We start from the raw sequence: 26,271 nt of genomic DNA, 5'->3' as shown, positions 1-26,271 counted from the left end.
CTTTTCTTACTTAGGATGGACTTCCACGAGGTAACGCCTGATTCCATTAAATATTAAGGATCCCTCTCCTAACTGTCTGCGCTCAGTAAATACAAAAGGACCTTATAAGCAATAAAACCTAGAGATACAAATAAGAACTAATAAAAATATCCTGTGTATAATGTTTTTTTTATGATAGAAGAAATTATTTTGAACTGTCTTAACTGCTAGATCACGTGATATGTTTAATTCTAAATTCAAGTTAATGTGTATTTCAAAGATCGTTTTGATATTATATATCACTAATATATTCTGAATAACTAAAGCAGAAAGAGGATGTTCAAAAATTTGAATTGTAAATAAACGCGAATTTTAAAGAAATTTCAAATGAGAATTTTGAGATAAAATATAAAAAAGGATATATATAAAAAATATGGCGAAGGATAGAGGGTGATAAAAAGCAATGCTTGGAAGGTAGGTAAATAAAATCAATAAGAACGAAAGAGAATGTGATGGAAGGAAAAAGATAGAATGCCAGATTTAATAGTGGACTAAAGAGAAGAATAATAAATGATAAAAAACAGTACATTAAATTCACTATCATAAAAAAATAATAAGGGAACGAAATTTCTTCAAGAAAGGAGGCATATATATATATATATATATATATATATATACACATACACACATACATCTGTTGTTCTTGTAAAGGCAATGTTTATACACCAATACCTCACTTTGCGTCGTCTCGTTTTGCGTTGTTTTCGAAGTTGCGTCGCTGCTTAATTAGTACTAATTTTCACTGTGCGTCGTTAGATTTTCGAGGTTGCGTTGTTTTGGGTTCGAGTTTTCCTATAAGATGGCAACACTTTTGTTTCTAATTGCGCCATGTCATCAAAACTCGGGGATTCCCTTTCTAACTAAAAATCAACGCAATTTGACAACAGTTTTATTTTCACTTTGTTTTGCTAATTTTTAAAGTTCAATTTCAATTACGTAGTGTGTTGTGCTTTTTTTAAAAGAGAATAATAAATTTATATCATTTTTTACGTGTTGTATCTGGATACAAAAAAAGTAAATATTATTACAATTTATTTATTGGCAGAGTTATATTATTTTGGTTTTTTAAATGTTTACTTCGTTCAATTTTCTTTTTAAAAAGTAATATTTTCGTGACTCTGGAACCTATCTTCGATCTTTACATGGTTTGCTATAGAAAATCTTAATTCACTTTGCGGCGTTTCAATTTGCGCCGTGTTTTTTTGGAACGTAACCACGACGCAATGTGAGGTATCGGTGTTTATATCTAGACACAGAGTTCTTCATAACGACTTGTGTACAATAATAAATCAATCCTTGCCTTTGTAGAATGTTCGAAATGTTGAATATGTGTCTTCTAACAAGTCACATCAGCTGCCACCTCCACCGACGAAGTTTCACATACAACTTAAAGTATCTTGAATTGTTTAAGATATTTTCTTTTTTTAAATACACCGTACACCGTATTCTGAAAATAAATAATAACACTGTTGTTTATATAAAATAATTAAAAAGAGAAAGAATATTTCTTGTAACATATGCAAAATAAATACATTTAAAAAACTTTTAAATTAAACGATTTTTTTACCCATATTGTGGTGGTTGGGAAAAAATATGTTAGGTACATAGTCCGCCATTTTGGAACGGCGTCCATCTTGAATTTTAATTTTTGACATAATCATCGTGTTTTACTAGTGTAGCCCTTTCATTTGATACCCATATTGAGGGGGTTAAGGAAAAATATGTAATCCGCCATTTTATATCGGCGGCCATCTTAGATTTATAATGTTATTGATTTTATTATATTGTATTGTCATCTTAATTAAATGTGCGTACCAAATTTCAGATCAATCTGAAAACGGGAAGGTGCTTAAATTTCAATTTCTAATTTTGACCCAAACAAATTCCGTACGGGTCGAACTAAATGAAACCGTTTAAAAACAATTGTATCTGTAATAAGAGAAGTCCATAGTGTATTTACAAGACACTAAAAAACTGACTGTACCAAAATTTCGAACACAAAAAGTCTAATACATTTGTAATAAACGGAATTTGATTTATAATAAAGAACAAAGGAGAAATAGAAAGCTTATTATTCGATTTTTTATTTGCTTTCTTATGTCGTCCTTCATAATTTTAATTACTACATCTTCTTTCATTTTCTTTTATTCTCTTTCTTTAACATTCCTTACACGCATTCTCTCTCTTTCTTCCCTACCTTTTTTGGTATCAACTATTTCATATTCCTACCCTTATTTCTACTTCGTTTTTATTTCTCAATTTACATTTATTTTCCCGATATTATATCTTAATAATAATCTTTATTTTTATTAATAAACTCCTTTATAATTATATTACGAATCATTTATTTTTTTCTTTATTGAATTTAAGATAGTGTCACTTTTCGACTGTTTATTACAATTCCATTTCTTTCATCTCTCTTGTGAATACGGGACAGTTCGTTATTGCTTTCACCCTATATCTAACATATATCGTATAGATAAATAGATATATTTAAATAAAAGTAATAGAGGTACCTTATTGCCACTTCCAGAAGGTATAGCATACTGCATTCTTTGAATTTCATACCTTCTTCTTTAACATTCGTAATAGTACTTCTTCCTGAAGATTTTTCAGTCATTTGAATTTGCAGTTGAATTCTTTAATAGTCTTGTTGTTACATTTATTGTGTTCTGTTCGATATTCCACTGTAAATTAAGATAGAAATTTAAATCTAGTTTACTTCTGTCAAGTTTGTTCGCTTACATCGATTAGAAAGAAAATCGAAGTTATAATTTTTGTCGGATTTACAAAATATTTACAATCTATCAGTGTCAATACGTTTTATCAATTATTTCCATAATTTTCTGGTTATTAATGGCGGAGATAAAAAAGTAACTTTTCTATAAACAAGGTAAAATACAAACAAAAATAAAAAGATTTTACAATATAAAGTATCCGGCGATGAATATTGCACATCGACCTTTGGAAAGAGACAATTGGCTAATATCAGCTTCGTAGAACACTATCTGTCCCACACTGCCTGTGACGTTTTTCAGTGCAACGACATATGTTTTTAAATTTTGTTTTACCCCAATCTAAAGCCACCACTTATAGAAAAATTGGTGTATTTTATACAAACAATAAAAATAATTATCAAAAGAAGCAAATGATACTTGTTGTAACAGCTCCTAATAGATATCGGACCGTTTGTATTTCGTGTGACAGAGATAACGCTCTACGAAGCCGAAATTAGCCGATTGTCTCTTTCCAAAGGTCGATGTCGATGCAATATTTATCGCCGGGTACTATATAAGTAAAATAGATACAATTATGTTGTTTTATATATATTAACTGCTGTATGTAGACAAAATATTAGAGATATCACCAATATTAAGTTTATCACCTCTCCTGAAAAGTTCCATTTTCAGACCTATCATTTTATTCGGTAGAAACGGCAATATAATAAATGAACAAATTGATAACAATCAATTATGAAATATTTACGGATACTGGATATCCAAAAAGTTTGTCTTTTGATGTGTTGTGACGTTTTACAAATGCTCTGATATTATAGTAACAATACAGATACATTCTAATTATATCTAATATATAAAATTCTCGTGTCACGGTGTTCGAACTTGAACTCCTCTTAAACGGCTTGACTGATTTTTATCAAATTTAATATGCGTATTCAGTAGGTCTGAAAATCGGCTACTATCTATTTTCTATACCCCTAAGTGATAAAGGTTGTTCACACTTAAAAAAAAAATTTATTTTTTTAACGAAATTTTTTGTTTTTATTTTTTTATGATACAGCATACAAGGATACATGCAACCATAAATTTTCACCCTTCTATGATCAACCCTTATTTTTTATTTGTAAATTAAAATATCAATTTTTTTTTGCAAAACAACGTTTGCGAGATCAGCTAGTTTCAGATAGATATTTTTTGTACCGAGATTTTAACAAGCTTGTTGCCGATCCCGCGCCGGCGCGAAACGCTAGGTGTACAGCTAGAGGCCGAATAATTTGTGTTATATATGCATGTAGTAAAAAGATATTATTTTAACATAAACAAACACAACTATTGTATTTATTTGTTTAAATGCGCATACATATATCCTTTATGGATTTGTAAGTATTTGAATTTTTTTACGTGAACTATATGTAATTAAATATGTATTGTGAGGTATTGGCATACTTAGTAACATCTCTATGAATATATAAAAGCAGACATGACAAAGACACATGCTGTATGTTTCCATTGTCAATAAACAACACCTATCCCCCGATTTACACGGTAGATACGTACTTGAGAAAAACGTGTAAATCGAAAATTAAAAATTTTCAAGTCAAAACCGTGTAAATCGAAAAGCTTGCAGAAAATGCATTATTCTGCTATTTAACAGTTGTAATTTTTTTTTAATAATTTTAGGTGTGCACAGAAATAAAAATAAAATGCATTGACAAGTTAAAATATTTAATATATAACGGAAATACTGTTTTTTTTTTAATTTCATTTCAATACAAGAACAAAAAATAAAACCAAAAGTTTTATCCTTTATCGCTGTCAGAAATTACTCTCATTCTGTTTTTCGGAATCAAAGAATCGAATTCACTTTCATCACTCGAAGTTATTTGTGCCGATTCGATGTTTGAAGCAGAAATATTTACATTATGAGAGATGGTTATAAAATCGGTTATTAAAATAACAAAAAAAACTTATTTGGAAAATCGTGTAAAAGCGAAAACGTGTAAAACAAGTACCGTGTAATCCGGGGGATAGGTATAAAATAAGGTACAAGATGTCGTTGTCAACAATTGCATAACAAACCTTGAATAGGATGTGATATGTTGATTTTTCTATTGCATATGCTCGATTCTGTTCGACATAGACACTGGCGCATGCTGAGTGGTCTTGTGAAATGAGGTAACATCATCAGGTTCCGGATTCACAGCTGAAAATTATTTATTAGATTCTTCAAAAGATTTTAAAGAATTGGTGGAAGATAAATACAGTATCAAACTATCTCTTACGCAGTTGGTGCATTGTTTACTTGAAATAGAAAGTAATTTACTTTCATTTGTAAAATATGTGAATACCCTACAGGATTTAATTTTTAACTATCACACAATACGATACGATCACGTATATACAGGATGATATGTATATATTTAATGGAATCAGGCGTTGCCTTGCGGAAGTCCATCCTGAGTAAGAAAAGGACCAATATTTAGCCACTTCCGCACATGCAGCAGTAGTCGTGCAACAAAGTGCACCGCCCGCCGGCCCGCTGATAAATGCGTATGCGGCAAACAATGCGAATCACACAACCGCCACCGTCAAATCACTCAACACACCCCTCCATGGGGCATCTTCAGGAGTTATGTTACACTGTGTAGTTACTTAGGATGATATGTATAGTTCATTTACCGTTAAAATTACACTCAATACTGGAATTACACTTGAATTTCGATTATGGAAATATATGCATTTATACTCAAATATCCTAGTTATTTTACTAAACAAATTCAAAATCCTTGATTGATAGAGAGAGATATTGCAGCATTAGTGAAGCTATCTGGTAAAACATCCCAATTATTACAATAACTGCTATATGACTTCCATCATCATATTAAATATAAATACATTTAAAAAAACTTTTAAGTTAAACGGTTTTTTGATACCCATATTGTGGTGGTTGTGGAAAAATATGTACCTAGTCCGCCATATTGGAACGGCGTCCATCTTGAATTTTAAATTATGACATAATCATCTTGTTTTACTAGTGTAGCCCTTTCATTTGATACCCATATTGAGAGGGTTAAGGAAAAATATGTAATCCGCCATTTTGTATCGGCGGCCATCTTAGATTTATAATGTTATTGATTTAATATATTGTATTGTCATCTAAATTAAATGTGTGTACCAAATTTTGGATCAATCTGACAACGGGAAGGTGCTTAAATTTCAATTTCTAATTTTGACTCAAACAAATAAATTCCGTACGGGTCGAACTAAATAAAACCGTTTAAAAATACCATTGCATAGTTGAACATAAAATATTATTTTTACATATATTAATGATACGGTAATAGATAAATGGTACTATACTGTTAAGGAATTCTTTGGATGATATTGAGTGGAATAGATACATAATATAAGTTGGTAGATATAAGTAGAATTGTTTTACAACATGTATAATAGTTACTTTTACATGCCGATATTTGCTAAACACGTGATAATGTTTATAAAATTGTAACAACCTTTTAACTTTGTTTACGCAAATAAAAATATTTTTTTTTCATTTCAATATATCAATGATCTCATAAAATATAGATAAGGAATATAATAATAAATTAGATTTTTTTATTATTTAGTACTTTACAACCCAATGTCTCATAAATATATCTACTGTACCAATATTCTATACAAATACACAAAAAGTGGGTAGGTTAACCAAAAAAAGTTAATATTTTTGTAATATGTAACTAAACCGCAGGTTGTTTTTTGTGTGATAGACTCGTTAACCAAAGTCGTTTAATATTGTTATAATATGTAACTAAACCGCAGGTTGTTTTTGTGTGATAGACTCGTAAATACCTCCATCGCGATCATCGCTTCAGCTAATATATATATATATATATATATATATATTTATATATATATATATATATATTTATATATACATAGCAAAACCCATAGATATCTTTGTAAAACTCCTACGCCTCGCAGTGGGTTGAAAAATACATATATATATCTACCTCCGCCTTGACAATTTCGTTAAGAAACGCGACAATAGCTCTTTTTAAAAATTAACATTAATGTCTTTATATATATATATATATATATATATATATATATATATATATATCGAAAGCAGATTACTAATTACTGACAAGTGTTCAACATGCTTCGAAATTAAGTACAAGGTTACACTTAATCTACCATACAAGGATTCATCATCAATGTTCAAGATATATTATATATTTTATATGTTGTTGTATATGTGAAGCCGATAGAAGCGATGTGGTTAGGTACTGTCTAGATGGATGTATGACATAAGGAAATCTTACCCGATACAAGACTTCACCGAGTGGGAATCTGTCTACTTAAAACTGGACCGGCGTAGGTAGTTACTCCACTAAGTGGGCCCACGACGTTAAGATCGTGGGACTTGTTATTGTAGTGTGGTGATAATAGATGAGAAGTGATACATACCTTATTTTCCAAGTTGGATGTGTATCTAAACTATTTTCGAATGCTTTAATTTTGTTTTGATTTAAGAGGGTAGATTTAAAAACAATTGGATATATACACTCGTACTGTTTAGAACAATTATTAACACTTTCACTTTAAATGTACAGAATTAATTCAATATTTAAAAATGGAATTAAATTTAAAAAAAGGACATGCAGTGCAACGTCAAGCGTCAACGTCTAGATGCGGCGTTCGTTCTGTTACATTGACCAGTTACACTCGCTTTTATACTGGCTCCACTAAGACAGGGGTGTCAAACTTTAAAGTTGGCTCGGGTCGCATAGAAAATAAATAAATTGAAAAAAAATATTTTTAAGTTGTTTAGTATATTGTAATGAACATATATATAGTTAAACAATTATTTAAATCCTGAGAATCTCTCTAATACTATCTATTTAGGTAGAAATTTTATAGGCAGAGAATTCAATCAAAATTGACCCTACAGATATATGAATAGATTTGTACAATACCCGGCGATAATTATTGCACATCGACCTTTAGAAAGAGACAATCGGCAAATTTCGGCTTCGTAAAGCGTTACCTCTGTAACGAAATACAAACAGTTTATCTTTTAAGAGCTGTTACAACAAGTATCATATATACAAACAATAAAAATAATTATCAAAAGAAGCAAATTATACTTGTTTTAACTGCTCCTAATAGATACCGGTCTGTTTGTATTTCGTGCGACAGAGATAACGCTCTACGAAGCCGAAATTAGCAATTTTCTCTTTCAAAAAGTCGATGTGCAATATTTATCGCCGGGTATTATAATAATGTTCTTCCGAGGGCGCATGGTTCTGCGGTCCGCGAGTTTGGCACCACCTTTTTTCGGTATCGGGGGGGGGGAGGAGGAGGGAGAGGAATCTTCGCTATTAACACAAGATAATCTACCCTCTTGAGGGAGGACAGAATTATGTGTGATTTCTACCCACTAAAACCAAATCGGAGGTCTTCTTCGGTACCTCTAGTGAAGCCGCCATATCTTCAACGAAACTCCCAGGGCAGGCCTGAGTACTGTGTTAAGACACATCTCTGGCGGAAGCTTTACCTCCTCTGGCATCCTTGCTGTTGCCGCCACACGGGACCACCTTTCATTGTTGCTCTGGATTCGTATTGTGTGGACGATAAAGCAAGTTTGACACTCCTGATCTACGTCATTAGATTCTTGGAATTTTCTAGAAGGCAGCAAGTACACGCGGACTCGGCAAACTATAATTGTAAATATTATATACACTTACCTTCCATATCGACTCATATATAATTACATACATAGTTCTTACATTGTTTTCTGTTTTAATTATCTTCTCGTTATTCGTAATTTTTTATTTACGTTCCATATTACTGGCCAGTACGACAACATTACTTCTGGTTTTAAATCATTCTCACGCGTTCGAAATAAAATTCGAGCGCCGATTTGAATTCGGAAGCCATTAGTAATGTTGCCGTTGCCATTGCGTTAGCTAATGTACACTAAAGCCTTCTTATTAGCGCTACCTTCATTCGCTTTATCAGCAGGCTGGCGGGAGGTGCACTTTATTGCACGTCTACTGCTACATAAAAGAAGTAGCTATATATTACTCCTTTTGTTATCTGGCCTTTTTACCCTTCACGTTGACAGCTATCTTCTACATATTATCCAAAGTCTTCTTAATTAATAGAGTATTCTACGCATGCAGTTTGAGTATTGTAGGATCATTATTCTGAACAATTTAAGAATATACAAAAAAGTGCGTCGCACCGTCATACAGTTCAGCCTGAGGTTTATTGTACGAACCAAATGCTACAATAAGTATTGTTATATTTCACGAGAAAATTCAAAGGCTTACAGTTTTAATTTTAAAAATACCACTAGTGTAAATAGATGCTATGGTTCGATAGAATGTATATGAGACGATTTTTCTCGATTATGTGGGTACATGCATCAAATAAAAACAATAATGTGTTGTTTTCGAAACAGAGTAAAGACATTTAAAGTTCATTATTTAAACTGCCGATTCATTTTAAAAGTTTCTCAGTGTTTTTAATAGGAGACAGTGAGCAATCAAGTGCACCACGGTCTGGTCATATAGCTTCGTGAACATTTGAGCTAGAACTTTGTCCACCTCCATTGTATGAAGTGCTGGCAAGCCGCTTTGGCGTCTGTGAAGAATTCTCTCGTTGTCGAAGCCATCTTGCCTTCTACATACCTCCTATTCCATTCGCCAAGCGTTTCCAGCCTTAGCTGTCGCTTGACGAATAAATAAATACTCGTCTAATGTGATACCATGGTCTCAGGGCCTAGCAATCGCTGCGTGGGTAAGCCCTTGTGGTGACTTTCTCCTCCGCTTAACATTCAACGTTCCAAAACTTGAAACTAAACCCTTGACACTTGTCACTTCCTCACGCGTTACTTGTAGACATAAACCCAACATTAAACTGGTCAAAATCTACTGTCCTATTTTCATTGCACTATAGCAGAAGACGATATCCCATACCTGGGGGTTAGGTGGACCTATAGCTTAGTCAAGATCGGGAAGTCACTGGAAGCTGGTAGAACAACACCAGTTATCATGGTGAACAGCTGACATGATGATAAGCATTGTATTCCCACGATTTGCAGGTACAATATCGTTGGTGATGGGACTCCGGCTGCATTGTTCCCAATCCTCACGGGAAGAACGGAGCTGGAACTGCCCGACGTGAGGAAAAGATTGAAGACTCAACGCACTCTCGACTCTATGCCTTTTATTTTCTACAAGCTGAAAGCTGATGGGTGAGTAAATTTATATTTTGGGGACGTGTAAACTGACTCCAAAGATTCCACTAGTTTAAGAGATCAGGGCGAAGATTAAACTTATTTATATATTAAAAATAAAGACTTTCTAATAAATGAACGAAGATACCGCTGAAGCTGTGAAAGTACCCGAGCTAACAGCATCAACTTCAACAGAGAATAAGTAACTAATTGATCACTCCACATTGGTGACCCCAGTGGCGTACCTAGGGGGGGGCGGTGGGTGCGGTCCGCACCGGGCGGCACTTACCTTGGGGCGGCATTTTTTATATTTACTTATAGTTGTAAAAAGCAACTTTTTCATTTCAAATTTATTTTCTTATTGAATAATAAATGATTATTATAAGTTTAATATTTGTTTTATATAAATTATGATTAACTTTATGATTTCGAACATTATTCCTCGGTGTATATAAATGCATTTTAGTGTAAATTTTGGATTCTAATTCAAGAACAAGATAATAATTTTAATTTATTGTTTTATTTGTTGTATTCATTAAAATTCGTTGAATTCGTAAAACGATCTTTACGACTTTGTTCGGAAATTTTTTCTAACTAAAATTTTTTGAAGACAGTTTATAAATGTCATTTCTTTTGAAAAGTTTATATGATTACTATGAAGTGATATATCAATATTTTTTAAATCAAAACCCACTATTTGATTGACATATAATAGAAAGGGTGGCAAATTGGAGATCGCCCCGGGCGGCAAAAGTTCTAGGTACGCCACTGGGTGACCCCGACGTGATATGTACACATAAACTTCTGATGCTTTTTCAATCACATGCTTTTTACAAATACACCACAACAAGCGCGTGGATATTGCACGCCGGTGACTTATTGGCTATTGAACACTGTCTGAATATCTCTTTTCTAATGTGTTGTAAATATCTTCACTAGATGGCGCTCAAATCACTTATGACACACCAAGATTTTATCTCTTTGTAACAGTTATTGGTTTTACCATAAACATCATTACTAGCTGGAGGGTAGTACATGGCTTTCAATCTAATTGGAATTTTTTACACTAGATATTCATGAAGTAACAATGTTGCAAAAAACTAAGACTTTAATGGAGATTTCAATCGGTCGGGGTAATCAAACCACACTCCTGGGTCTATGACCTTCCATCACGAATAGCAGTCTGTCCTCGATGTGTCCAGCCCTCTGGAACCCTTGCAGAATCTCTGCCAGATCGTCATCATCAGTGATAACGTTGAAGTAATCATAGGTGATGGTCGAGCTTCAGGAATTGGGGAAGTGATAGTGTGATGATTAGTGGTCATGGTTATATTGAAGGTAACCGAACAGTACCCGGTACTACAGAAAACAAATTATATCAGTTTTATATATTTAGATACACCCGCAGTACACATAAATTAAAATTACATTAAAAGTTACCGTATTAATAATGGTTCCGTTATGTGTTCGTTTATAGGAGCACGACATTAAAAATATATTATATATCACACTGTAGAAAGATCAGACCACATACAAACAACAAATGAAGATGCCCCGTGGAGGGGTGAAACACGTGTTGAGTGGTTTAACGGTGGCGGTTGTGTAATTCGCATTGTTTGCCGCATACGCATTTATCAGCAGGCTGGCGGGCGGTGCACTTTATTGCACGACTACCGCTGCATTTGCGGAAGTGGCTAAATATTGGTACTTTTCTTACTTACCCTTCTTGGATCACCGAGGTTCCTGACCAGTCTGCCTGAAATGATAAGAGAAGAGTGTACACTAGTCACTGTGACCAAAATAACTCTTCAGGTATCGTACAGCATACTTCGAGGATATGCCGTGGCTCGGCACGTTCCAGTATCGCTTCAACGGCTTCAGACACCAACCAGCTGATCACTATCTTCGCTCCTTCTTCATGGAAGAGTCCGGTAACGGCAAGAAGTGGTGGAAAGTGAAATCGAGTACGAAGTACTGCGTTGGCGCTACACCCCAGTACAAACTCATGTTGAATATCACTGATCAGGTGAGTCTTTTTCTTCTCTTTAACAGATGAATACTCCATACAAGGAATATGCCTCCACTGAAAATCGCCACTATGATCAGTCTTGCGTTTTTTTTTATGGTTCCCGCTGTTGGGGACCTCTCGTTCCCCTATCTCGTGTGGGACGGGGACTTTTTATTTCTAGTAATTTATTCATATTTTTTATTATTATCATTCTTCTCTTTTATGTATCATCTTATCTGTCGTACTGTTCCTTTCATTCTACAATTTTCCAAGTCTTTCTCTTTCATTCCATTAGCCATACATCCATCCTCAACCACTACACTCTAGGTTTCCTTACTATTTTATTTTGCAACATTACATTTATTGTTCAAATATTTAACACGTATTTTCTTTATAATTATCATCTTATATTATACTATTTATTGCACTATTTCTGGTACTACTATATTTCTTTTATTTCTATATTTTAATGTTTATTTTATTTTTACCTATTGCATTTATCACCACCTTCCTGTAGTAGCTGAGGAAGCATTCTCTCTCCCCTTCGTCTTGAATGATGGCCGAGATACTCCTTTCCTCTATCTCTTTGCCCATCCGGCATTCGGAATCTGCGCGCAGTCTTCCGAACGCCGGACAGTGGGCCACAACGTGGACCACGGTATGGCCCACGCCCGGTTCACAGAAGCACGAAGGGTCCTCCTTGAGCTTGAACCTGTGAAGGTATTCAGAGAACCCCCCGTGACCCGCGAAGAGCTGGGCCAAGATCGTATCCATCTCGACACTGCGGAGCACGCGGTAGGCTGAAATGGCGTCAGTCTTGCGTTGCCTGCATCCAGGGGCTTCTTGAACCTAAACAATGTCTATTTGTCCATTTAGTGATCTAGGCACGCCGCGTTCACCATCTCTTGGCTGCCACTCGAGAACCTCTCGGCTATCGGTTGCACGAGTTATGTGCCCGTCACTACCACTTTCAATTCTTCAAGCTACGTCGGTGATCTTGGTTCTTTTGCGGACCTCCTCATTTCTGAATGGATCTCGCAGCGAAACTCCTAGCATAGCCCTCTCCATAGCTCTCTGGGTGACTTTGAGTCTTCTTCTGAGATCCAGGTGAATACATTAAATCAGGGATGAGCTACCCAAGGCATGTAAAAATTTAATTTATTTTTATTTAAAAAAAAAACCGAGAAGCAAGGCTTAAAGGATAACATAGTGTCTAATTATATACCACGTTTATAACATGTTTTGAACCTTGTATATATACCTTATTTTCTACATGGCCCTTTGTTTTTGAAACTGCGGCTCTCCGTGCAAAAAAGGTTGGTCACCCCTGCATTAAATAATTGTTGATTGAAAGTAAAGCTGAAATATTGGATGTAAAATGATTTTCACCTGGCAGCAGTCTATATTAGATAGTATAGTGTAGACCAGATTTCTCCAAACTTTTTTGTGTCGTAGACCCCTTGCCATGTTTTTCCGTGTTGGGTAGACCCCCTACTTACCTGATACTGATTTCTTGTAAATTTCTAACTGTAGTGAAGTTAAATGTTAAAAACACATGTTAATTTATACATTTTTTAATTACATTTAAATTAATACTACTCAAAATAAAATTTTGTATCTGTTATGTAAAATATACGTAACATTAAATAAACAAAATAAACTATAGATAAAATAACATAAGCATTACTAATACTATATCGGTACTATATCGGTGTATGTGTTGAGATCCACGTGTGATCGTGGACCCCCATTTTCATTTCATGGACCCCCAAATTTTTTTTCGCTGACGTAGACCCCTTGCAGGTTGTCATAGACACCTAGGGGTCGATATAGACCACTTTGGGAATCATTGGTGTCAACAGATGACTTTGTTAAAATTACCGGTCCAATATAGGAGAGCCTATGGTCAGCAGTTGACTTCCTATGAATGATATAGTTACGATATATTAATTGTTCAGTTACCTAACTCTCATCACTAATCAACACACCATCACCCACCCAGTTTCTGAAGCTCGACGGCAAGCGGTTCTGCTTTACGTTCATCGCGGACATCACCCACGATGACTTCAACGTTATCTCCACCGCTGATGATGATCTGGCAGAGTTTCTGCGAGGGTTCCAGAAGGCTGGACATACGGAAGACACTTTGCTCATCGTGATGGGGGACCATGGGCCCAGGTCTGTAGTTTGATTACCCCGACCGATTTAAATTTACACGTTGGTTAATAAAGTCTTGGTTTTTTGGAACATGGTTACTTCAGCGACATCTAGTGTAAAAATTTCCATTATGATTAAAAACCATGCACTATAACCATGCACTACCCTCGAGCTCAGTGATTCCCAAAGTGGTCTATATCGACCCCTAGGGGTTTTTGACAACCTGCAAAGGGTCTACGTCAGCAAAAAAAAATTTGGGGGCCCATAAAATGAAAATGGGTGTCCACGATAGTGGATCTCAACACATACACTGATAGTACCCATTTACTTACATCATACTATCTTATAATATCAAAACATTTACATTATTTATAAAAGTACTTATGAAGTAAAAAATTATTAATATGTTACGTATATTTTACATAACAAATACAAAATTTTATTTTGAGTAGTTTTAATTTAAATTCAATTAATAAATGTATAAATTAACATGTGTTTTTACTTTAAGTTTTTAACACTAAACTTCACTTCAGTTAGAAATTTACAGGAAATCAATATCAGGTAAGTAGGGGGTCTACCCAACACGGAAAAACATGACAAGGGGTCTGCGACATAAAAAAGTTTGGGGAAATCTGATCTAGCTAGTAATGATGTTTTTGGTAGAACCAATAACTGTTACAAAGAGATAAAATCTCGTTGCGTCATAAGTGATTTGAGCGCCATCTAGTGAAGACATTTACAACATATTTGAAAAGAAATGTTCAGTGAGTGTTCAATGATCAGTGCAACACTGGTGTGCAATACCCATGCGTTTGTTGTGATGTATTTGTAAAAAGCATGTGATTGAAAAAGCATCAGAAGGTTATGTGTTCATATCACGTCGAGGTCACCAATGTGAAGTGATCAATTACTTACTTATTCTCTGTTGAAGTTGATGCTATTAGCTCAGGGACTTTCACAGCTTCATCGGAATCTTCGTTCATTAAAAGAAAGTCTTTATTTTTAATGTATAAATGAGTTTAATCTTCGCGATGATCTCTCAAACCAATGGAATCTGGTTCATCGAGTCAGTTCATTGCGATGTATTTTGAAAAAAAAAACACTTATTGTTTTTTATTTATTTAAGCACTTAACATATTATGTATAAAGATGAACTTAATGCTAAAGGCATTATATACCAGTTACCGCTTGGGTAGTGCAGAGATAAATTTATATAGGTAAGTGAAACAAGTTAATATTATAAAAAACGGAAAATAAAATAAAAAAGTATACCTTATACAAATATATTAATGGCTACTACTTGCTATAATTATATATAAATATATATATATATATATATATATATATATATTATACATATTAATCGTGATGATTTTGTCAGCTTGTCAAGAGATAGTTCTAGAACCTTCGCTTTGAATGTGCAAAGATTTCTAACCATCCTAATATCCAGGAAGAGCGCGTTTCAAAGTAGAATAGATAGTGTTGTGAAAGAGGAATACACGCAAACAGAACTGTTGGATAGGCAGTTGTTTTAGCTAAAAAGGTTGGATATATGATCGAATTTGCAGAGATTGAAAATAAATCGAATTTTAAAATTATAGCATGGACCAGTCCTCAAACTTTTTTGTGTCGTAATACCCCTTGCCATGTTTTTCCGTGTTGGGTAGACCCCCTACTTACCTGATATTGATTTCCTGTTAACTTCTAACTGTAGTGAAGTTAAGTGTTAAAAATTTAAAGTAAAAGCACATGTTAATTTATACATTTATTAATTGAATTTAAATTAAAACTACTCAAAATAAAATTTTGTATCTGTTATGTAAAATATACGTAACATTAAATAAACCATAAATAAAATAACATAAGCAATAAGTCAATATTTTTAGTGAGAAGGATGAACCTGATGCTTTAATAATAAATTATCAACATTTGGCGTCAATTTTGTAAGGGTTAATCTTAAATCTCCTCGACTAATGATGTCCAGTCTGTTTCTTTTTTTCGTTAGGAGATTGGTAACAGCGCTGAACCCCCACTAGGTATAATGATGGAAAGGAAATTAAAAATTTTCTCGCTTTATTCTATAATACGGGATAAATAACGGGTATGTTGTTCTGCAGCCAGAATTGCTGATATCCGTTTTTTTTTTATTTTTACTTTATAGGTACTTTTATAATAAATGTAAATGTTTTGATATTATAAGATAGTATGATGTAAGTAAATAGGTACTATCAGTGTATGTGTTGAGATCCACTATCGTGGACCCCCATTTTCATTTCATGGACCCCCAATTTTTTTTCGCTGACTTAGACCCCTTGCAGGTTGTCATGGACCCCTAGGGATCGATATAGACCACTTTGGGAATCACTGGCATGGAGGGATAAAATTTAATGTTACATAGGTACCAGCGCCTAACAGGTAGTGAATGTATTTGTTACAGGTACGCGAAGGTCCGCGATACTTTACAAGGCAAGTTAGAGGAGCGGCTGCCAATGATGGCGCTAGTGTTGCCTGAAAGCCTGCGACAATCGCGACCTCGCGCTCACGAGGCGTTACAACACAATGCGCACGCGCTGACCACACCGCACGATATCTACGCCACTATCACCGACGCGCTCAACATGCGGCACCTCTGGAACACCTACAAGGTCACCGGAGCTGACTTCACACGAGGACTCACTCTTCTGGAGCTGGTGAGAAGTAACTTACTGAGCTGGCATATCTTGAATAATCGGTGTAACATTGCTCCTGATGATGCCCCGTGGAGCAGTGAAACACGTGTTGAGTGATTTAACGGTGGTAGTTGTGTAATTCGCATTATTTGCCGCATGCGAATTTATCAGCGGGCTGACGAGCGGTGCACTTTGTTGCACGACTACCACTGCATGTGCGGAAGTGGCTAAATATTGGCTCTTTTCTTTCAAAAGAAAAAAAGTGTCAAACGTAGGTGACAGAAAAAAGGAATCGTAAAAGAGGGAAATGGAATGAACGGGTAAGACAGACGAAATGTAGAAATTAAGAAAGAGAATGAAAGAACTTATGATGAACGGATGTAGAGTGCGAAAATGAAATAAGATGTAAAAAATTATTAAAGGAAATGAAATGACCTTGTGCTTTTGCAAGATAAGGGAACAAGAGACGTCTAATAGCTAAGATTTTTTGCCCTTGAAATGCGTGCTTTGGCTGAGGTTCTGCTTTCTTAGATTTTACTCTCAGTCTTAAGTATAAATGCAATTGGTATTAACATATCTTTAACCAAAGATAGACGTATTGTAGACAAATATAATAAAAGTGAAAATCTCAAAATAAGTGACAAAAACAGTGTAAAGCAGTTACTGTTATTAGTCGAGTCTTTAAGATTCCTTCTAATTTACGTGCCATAACTTAAAAAATATATTTAAAAATCGAATACTTTTCACATTCTAAAAGATTTCTATTTGATTTTAAAATTATTTTCTTTTTTGTGCCAGTAACAATATTCAAGGTACAGTAATAAGGAGTTGCAAGTAATTAGAATAGGGTGTTTAATATTCCCTGTAGTTTCAGCGACAATGAGGCTGATTATGGATGGTGGTAGTATCGAACCATCGTGCCACGTGGTTCCTGAAGTAGCTTTAGAATGCATACCCTGGAAAATATGCACCGGGTATGGTGCTAGCACTACGTTTTTATAGAGTAGCGTTAAAATGCGTACCCATGGGCTGATTATACATACACGGGGCACGGAACTGTGACAAAAAATAAAGATCCTAATGCTACCAGAGTACCTAACATAGAGTTGAACCAGGCGTGGACCAGACCGTGATCCACCTTGTGGCCCGGTGTCCCGCATTCGGGGGACTCCGGCACGGCTTCGAATGCCGGTCTGGCGTTGAAATCAGGGAGGAGACAATACCCTCCCTGATAGGCGGAAAAGAAACCATAAAAGAATTCCTCAGTTATTGCAAAAGAATTATACAATATGCAATAGAAAAAATAAATGTTAGGCATCAACAAACAAAAACAAAAACAAAAAAGATTATTAAACTGTGATAAAGATAAAGATTAAAATGTGATACAACAAAACTAGAAATTAAGAAAATGTAAAATGAAAAGAGGATGAAAGAATGGTAAAACAGAGCAAAAGGGAAAGAAAGCAGAATTGTGGTACAAAAGAACAGAATGAAAGAGAAGAGAATGAAAATAAAATAATTAAGTGAATAAATTAAATGCTAATAAAGTCCCTATCCCACCATAAATAGGGGTACGAGAGGCCCCCAATAGCGGGGGTCATAAAAAAAACAGAGTTGAGGGCATTAGTGGGTAGAAATCTTACGTAACCACATTTTCTTTTTTGAGTGTAATTTGGACATCCAGAAGTTTCCTTCAAACCCAAAAAACAAAAATAGAATATTTGACCTGCAGGTGCCGAGGAACAGGTCGTGCAGTGAAGCGGGTATCGAGCCTCATTGGTGTACCTGCCTCACCTGGAGGAACATCTCCGAAGACAATCCTGTTTATTGGAAGACTGCGCAGGCGTTGGTCAACTATATCAACTCTCTTACAGAGAGCGTCAGGTATATTGCCTTCTAGTGTTTCTTTCCAGTGGTATTCTCTAGACCATGGATGCACAGACCGCGACCCGCTTGTCGAATACTGGTGGCCCGAAAGCTAAAATGATACTCTCGTACATTCGAAAAATATTGAATTCTATTCCAGAAGACTTGCTGAACTTTTACCGCTGCATTGATAAAAATATGTACAAAGAGTTGCGCATAAACGCTCCGAAATGTGTCAGCTTATTTGGTTCTAACTGGTGTGAACCAGTGGCGTAGCTAGGGGGTGGCGAGCGGGGCGGCCGCACCAGGCACCACAAGTAGGGGGGGGGGGACCATAGTTGAAAAAAATTTTTTTGAATTTTTTTTTGAATGATGAATAATGAAATGTTAAAAGAAAAATGAAAACCATAAATTAAAGTAAATAACATAAAAAGAATATCGAATTTTACTATTTTTATGCTAAAAAGTTATAAAATAATATGAACGCTAAAAAAAAGTAAACGGTTACAAATTATAATATACACAGTGTTTAAGGCTTTTCATTCAAAAAACATATAGTGTTTTTTAAAAGGGCCTTAAATGACAAAATAATAAATTATTACATTATTGCAAGATTATTTAATGATAAATAGATTAAATAATCTTGCAATAATGTCAATAGAACATGAACTAGACGACACTATTGATTTTGAAATGTGATTAATGACTTTGCAGGCCAAAAAGCGAGGAATGTTCGTTTATAAATTTTCTCAATAAATTTTATTAAGATCTAATGTTATTTTATATATATTTATTATTATTTTGAACCAAAAAAAAAGATATATTAACTACATTTTGAAATTATTAAGACTCTTTAGGGGGGGGGGGCACCAAGCCCCAATCTGCCCCAGGCCCCAAATACCATAGCTACGCCACTGGTGTGAACAAACTTTTTCAATATTAAATAAAAATTAAAACAAAAAATCGAACCCTGCAAATGAAAGTTTAGAAGCAGTTTTACGTGTTGCTACAAGTAAATTTGAGACAAATATAAAAAAGGTTGTAAACACTATGCAGTGCAATGGTTTAAATTACTAAATTCTTTTTCAATTTTAATAAATTATTATCAATTCTTTATTGTCTTTAATCACCTATACTTCTGGCGGCCGGCCCGCCATCAGTTCATGATTTGCCCGAGTGGCCCCTAGTCTTAATAAGTCTGTGCAACCATGCTCTAAACAGAGGCCATATGAGTACAATCAGAATAGAGAACTTAATGGTATTGTAATTTCTAGTAGTAGAATTCTGAAACTACTCTAGATGCTTTGGCAGTGTTTATTTATTTATTTTATTGGAGATAAACAGTAACAAAAAGTAGTAAGAAAGTACAAACTAGAAGCATAGATATATGAAATTAGTTACAATTGCTACCTTATAACTATCTCACTGAAAACATTTAATGATTTATGGTCAAACAATGAGAGAACAAGTAAAAACATTAATAAACAGGGGTCAAAGATTATGGTATATAAACTTATATGTGTTGCAGAACAGACGGCAGTTTTTTTTATTTGGTTCCCTGCCATTTGTGGGGCAGTGACGTTACGATTATAAATAATTACTTAAGTTTTTTTAAACCTCACTCCTTTCTTTTATAACAAAAAAATAAATATGAATGTAAGGAATCTCACATAAATTGTAATACAATGAAAAATATTGGAACACTTGAAGGGGCACGGTACATGTCAAGTGGCTTTTTTATTTATGTCCCCCGTTATTGAGGACCTCTCGTTCCCCTATCTTGTGTAGGACAGGGACTTTTAATTTTTTATAACTTTATTCACACATTTCTATTTACTCTCCTTTCATATTTCTTATTATCTCTCATTCTTCTTCATTCTTTCTACAGTTTTCCCAGTCTTTCGCTTCCATTCCGTTATCCTTACATCCATCCTCAGCCCTTACATGCTAATTGTAGTTTACATTTTTATTTTATTCATCATTTATTACAATTTCGTATCATTTTATTTATTACTCATTTTTATTTTACAAATTAATTAAATCTTGTACTATTTTTACTTTTTTGGTGCTTTCTTTACAATATAATTTCTTGCAATATCTGAATTATCTATATCGTTTTATTTTTATTTATAGCATTTTTAATTACCTCTTGTACAGTAGCTGAGGAAGCATCCTCTCTTCTCTTCATTTTGCATTATCTCCGCAATGTTATCTTCTTGTATCATACGTCTCTCATTATGACCCTCTGGCCGCGTACCCTGATGCTTCCGCTAGAGCTAGCAGATCTGCCTGGTATACAGTGCAGAAGTTGCCCAACTTGAGTTTCTTAGTATGCAACTCTGCGGCGTGTGTCAAGTGGCTTGGGATCGTGGAAGCATGCTATTAGCTCAGCGGACTTTTGTTTTTATTTCAAATATTCCAATGCACCTGTGCGCCAGTTACAAGAGTTTAGATCCATTGCCCGGAAGAAGGAACCTGGCTTTGGTCGCGTTCACAAGCTATGTGACGTCTTAAGTAAGAAAAGGACCAATATTTAGCCACTGCGGCAAAGAGTCTCTGCGTTTGGCACTAATCGGTGTAACATAGCTCCTGAAGATGCCCCGTGGAGGGGTGAAACACGTGTTGAGTGATTTGGTGGTGGCGGTTGTGTGATTCGCATTGTTTGCCGCATGCGTATTTATCAGCGGGCTAGCGGGCGGTGCACTTTGTTGCACGACTACCGCTGCATGTGCGGAGGTGGCTAAATATTGGTCCTTTTCTTACTTAGGATGGACTTCCGCGAAGTAACGCCTGATTCCATTAAATATGTGACGTCTCACGCGCCGGGACTATTTCGAATTTACGTTATAAATTCTCATCTCGTTTCTTCAACTTCATTCTCGGAGCATCTTTAAATTCACGCCACAATCTTTATAACGCCTCGCATCGGAGCGGGAGTTTTATTATTAAAATAATCTTCGGTCATTGAGGTTGAATCTGTTCGTACCTCACAACGGTATGAACATATCCTATCAACTACCACCGCTCCTCGTCCTGCTGCCGCCTGATCAGTCCTGGGAAACTGTGCGGCTGCTTACCACCACCATCAGGGGAGTCTGCCACTACCCTTTTCATTTTTAAATATGTTTTTCTTTCGCCACACTTTCCTTACCAATTCTTCCACTCTTTCTTTACGTTGTATATAAACTCTTTCATTCTTCACGTTCTGATCTTCTTTCAACGCTTTACTTCCCTAATCTATATTCCTGAGTTCATTTTCGTCGACAGTCGACCTTATGCTTTTATTACATTTATCTTCTGGTTTATTGTTATGGTGCTGATCCATCATCTTATTTTAATTCTTAGATTTGTTGTTACCTATTGTCTGCTGTACCACTGTCTAGCAGAAACAGGAACGCAGGGCGTTTATCTTCATCCACGAGTGATGCAATGCTTTATTCTTCTCTTTTTTAATTCTTCTATTCTTCTTTCCTTCTGTCCTTCTATCCTTCTATCTTTCTATCTGTCTATCCTTCTATCTGTCTATCCTTTTATCCTTCTATCCTTCAATCCTTCTATCCTTCTATTCTTCTTGCTATTTCTACCTCTAGGTCAAGGTGGAGTCTTCTGAATACAGGACAGTCTGCAATAAGGTCTATCACAGTTTGATTCGCTCCCGGGTCACAGATGAACGAGAAACACTTCTTGAGCCTAAACATATACAGGTAGTGTCTAGACAGTGTTGATATTTAAGAGTGAAGAGGTTTTCTATCCTGAAATGTATACCACACGACTGATATATACAGTATGATCGTTTTAACGAAATAAGGCAATCGAAACATCAGACAGCTATTTGTCCTGCAAATTTACTGGACCATGTTACTATTGTTTGTCTGTATGTCTTGTGAGAAGAATAAATATACTTGCAGGAAGCAATGTGCCGAACGGACGCTGAAGTCTGTGGCGTGGGTGATGCAGCAAAGTGGTAATAGCCGGATGCTGTCCTTCGTTTCAGCACGCGACGCCGACGGCTACTTTGGTCGTTTCGGTGCAAATGTGCGAGCCAGCCGAGAGAACTACCAGGTCAAGGTGAGTGGCAGAGGAAGACGGAAGAAATAAATGAATAAATTGAGTACAAAAATGTATCGTATTGAAATTTTTAATTGCACTGTGAGATCCTCACTAGGACCAATAGTTCCTGGAGGTGACAACAAGACTAAGTACAAAGTAGAAGTGTGTATATTCATCAAGCTTAGGCCATATTTATACAGATTTAAAACAATGTTCAACCAAAAAAATTCGTCTACCAATCACAAGTCTAGATGTATTGGATGTCTCTCTTTCGCACGATGTTTATAAGGAATTATATTTCTGTGGAATTCCCCTTTTTTGATGCGCCGCTGGTGATGATGTAATATAGCTAGAATACTACAAGTATCGTCTTCTTCTTGTCAGCCTCCTCTAAGATCGCTACGAAGCAGTATCGAGGTTGACGCTTTGTCCAACTTTTCACGGGACACGGGTGGTTCTCTGAGTACCTTCACTAGTTCAAGCTCAAGGATGACCCCTTGTGCTTCTGTGAAGCGTGTACCAGACCGTGGTCCAGCTGGTAGCCCACTGTCCCGCATTCGGAGGACTCCGGTTCGACTTCGAGTGCCGGTCTGGTAAAAAAGTCAGGGAGAACTTAATAGCTTTCTTGATCAGAGAAGAAACAACGCAAAAACAGTTTCTCGACCTTTGTAAAAATATAATTAAAAATATGATAAGAACCAAGAATGTAAAAATAAAGATACTGTAAATTGAGTAATGAGGGATGAATGAAAGGCGTCATAGAGTGAAAGGGAACGAAAGAAGAAATTAAGGAAGAATGGAGATGAATGAAAGAACATAAGAAGCATGAAAGATTATGATGAAAATAAAATGTTATGTAAAAAAATTAATAAATGTTAAAATAGTCCCTGACCCACACCAGATAGGGGGAGGAAGTGGGACACGAGAAGTCCCCAATGGCGGTGACCATTAAAGATGGCCACGATGTCCGATCCTGTGCAGTAACAAAGTAAACCAATTTCCGTTGCAGATAGTGGTGGGGCCCGGTAAAGGCGTGTACGAGGCCTCTATGACCTATTTGGCGCAAGAGGACCGCTTCGAGATCGACAGTCGTGACATCTCTCGGACAAACGCGTGAGTTTACATAATTTGTATATATATATATATATATATATATATATATATATATATATATATATATATATATATATATATATATATATACCTGCTCGTGGTCGCCACTCAAGAACCTTTCGACCCCAACGGTCATCGATTACATGACGTTCCCCGCTCTCTGCCACTACACACAAGCAATTCTTTGAGCTATGTCGGTGATTTTGTTTCTTTTGCGGATCCCATCATGAAATCCATCTTATTATAGCATTCAACAGTTATTATTTCATCGAAACGTTCGAAAGTTTATTCTGCAATATTTTAAATTGTCACTTTGACATCTCAAATACCGACTGCTTTACCGACCGCGACGGACGCCACTAAAACAACATTGTTAACAGCGCCATCTATGAAGTGTCAAGGTTAAACAGACACTGCTTTACCGACATTAAATAAGCGCGGCGCAATAATAAATAGAATTAGCGATGCAACTGTCTGCCAATTGCCAATTGTTTTTTTTTTAATGCGCTTTTGTTTCAGATATAACAACGAGCCGAGATGTATCAGCGACATGCATCCACATCTGAACATGTACTGCTTCTGCAACAGCTAGACCTAGGTCACTGCTCCGCATTATGTCATAACTTAAACCTAAGTTAATGTTACTTATATCCTGTTTATATCATGTTCGTTTTACAAATAAATGTATCCACAGTTTGGTAAGACTTCAGTTTGGTGATCGGAGAATTTGAAATGACTATGCCTGCTCATTCATGTTTATGGAGAAATCTTCAACTGTTGTCGATGTCAAGTTATGGAATGAGCTACCAGAACCAATTAGATGCTCTTAATTGCTGTTAGCATTTGAAAAGATATAAGAGCACTTCCTTGGCCTCTAAAATAGGATATTGTGTTGCATTTGTTATTTATTCGTATTTATGAAATACCTTTTCCATGTAAATATATATATGTATATATAAAAATATTCGTGTATGTATGTGTATATAGTAATGTATGTATTTGTATGTATGTATACACTAAACTGCCATCTCCTGCATGTCCCACATCTCCCTCCAAAAATTGTCTGGTAGAGATCGCCCCGGGCGATAATACTGCCTCTTGTAACTATATATATATATGTATATATATATATATATACATATATATATATATATATATATATATATATATATATATACTACTACTCCGCTAGCTCAGTGACCCAAAGTGGGTCTTGGCCTCCGAAGCGAGAGACTTCCACTTTCCTCTATCTTGCGCCATCGTCTGCCATTGGTTGACATTCAATTCGTGCAAGTCTGCCTCAACGCGATCGATCCAGCGATACCTGGGTCTACCCACTGGTCTTCGACCACTCGGTTTTTCCAGGCACGCTACCTTCACGCTCCGATCCGATCCCATTCGCTCCAAGTGACCAAGCCAGCGGATTCGTTGAGCTTTATATTCGCCAATGATATTTGGCTGTGCTACTAAAGTCTCAATTTCGGCATACTTTCTTATATATATATATATATGTGTGTGTTATATACGAATAAATAAGTGATTCTACACAATATCCTATTTTAGAGTCCAAAAAGCGCTCTTTTACCATCTGTTTAAATGATGCCAGCGATTATATATAATATCATATATATATACCATTTCAGATATAGGCACTATAGGTATAAACGTACTATAGAACGCAGAGCAAATAACCGCTGGGGACTTTTGGTTCAGGAGTGGGCAACGGACTGGAAGTCCTAGTGTGGAAATTTCTTCCACTAGTGGGAAGACGTGGGTCGCATTCTTCTGCTTCAACTGGAAATCTATAGCGGTGACTTATGTATTTTTATGACCTCTGTTAATATGGACCTTTAATTCATCCCTGTCTGTGAAGGTACAGGATTTTTTTTCAATTCAATAATTTATTTACTTCTGTTTATATCTTTTTTACTTCATTTTTCCGTCACAATCTCAGTCATACATGTCTCTATTTCTCTTCACAATATCTCATATTCCTCTAGCTTACTATTCTTCTATACATCACCTTATTTCTTCCCTTCTAGAATATCACAATAAGTTTACTTTTATATGACAGTACATTTTTTTATTGTTTTTGCTTATATATCTCATATTTGTCTATTTAAATTACGACAGATGATAGGTGATTGTAAAATAAAAGAAAACAGTTTCATGAAAATCATTTATATTAAACGAGAGAAATATCACTAACATATAAATTTCAATTTTAAAAGCAAAGGCGATTAATTAATATATTAAAGTACATGTCTTTTTAATAAAACAAGCTCTAAGAACAGGTTAATACTTAAACTGCAATGTATGCATTACATTTATAAAAAAGCGTATGACATCACTTAAATCTATACTGGCCTGGTAATCTTATATATTTAA

General features: G+C 35.4%; 1 protein-coding gene across 1 annotated transcript in view; it reads left to right on the top strand.

Moving 5' to 3' along the window:
* Window positions 1–24,475, top strand: part of LOC137925007 (uncharacterized) — a 52,556-nt gene extending 28,081 nt beyond the window's left edge. Inside the window, exons 6-13 of the mRNA XM_068768435.1 lie at window positions 9,886–10,038; window positions 11,833–12,046; window positions 14,031–14,206; window positions 16,623–16,875; window positions 18,587–18,738; window positions 22,629–22,788; window positions 23,780–23,883; window positions 24,403–24,475. Of these exons, the coding sequence (XP_068624536.1) occupies window positions 9,886–10,038; window positions 11,833–12,046; window positions 14,031–14,206; window positions 16,623–16,875; window positions 18,587–18,738; window positions 22,629–22,788; window positions 23,780–23,883; window positions 24,403–24,475 (1,285 nt within the window). The remainder of the gene's footprint in view (window positions 1–9,885; window positions 10,039–11,832; window positions 12,047–14,030; window positions 14,207–16,622; window positions 16,876–18,586; window positions 18,739–22,628; window positions 22,789–23,779; window positions 23,884–24,402) is intronic.
* Window positions 24,476–26,271: the final 1,796 nt, after the last annotated feature.

The sequence above is a fragment of the Battus philenor genome, unplaced genomic scaffold, assembly GCF_028537555.1.
Source record: "Battus philenor isolate CCGP_79_NKW_IND1 unplaced genomic scaffold, ilBatPhil1.0.hap1 SCAF_25, whole genome shotgun sequence".
Lineage (NCBI taxonomy): Eukaryota > Metazoa > Arthropoda > Insecta > Lepidoptera > Papilionidae > Battus > Battus philenor.
The sequence above is the reverse complement of the archived record's forward strand: the minus strand, read 5'-3'. Positions and strand labels throughout refer to the sequence as shown.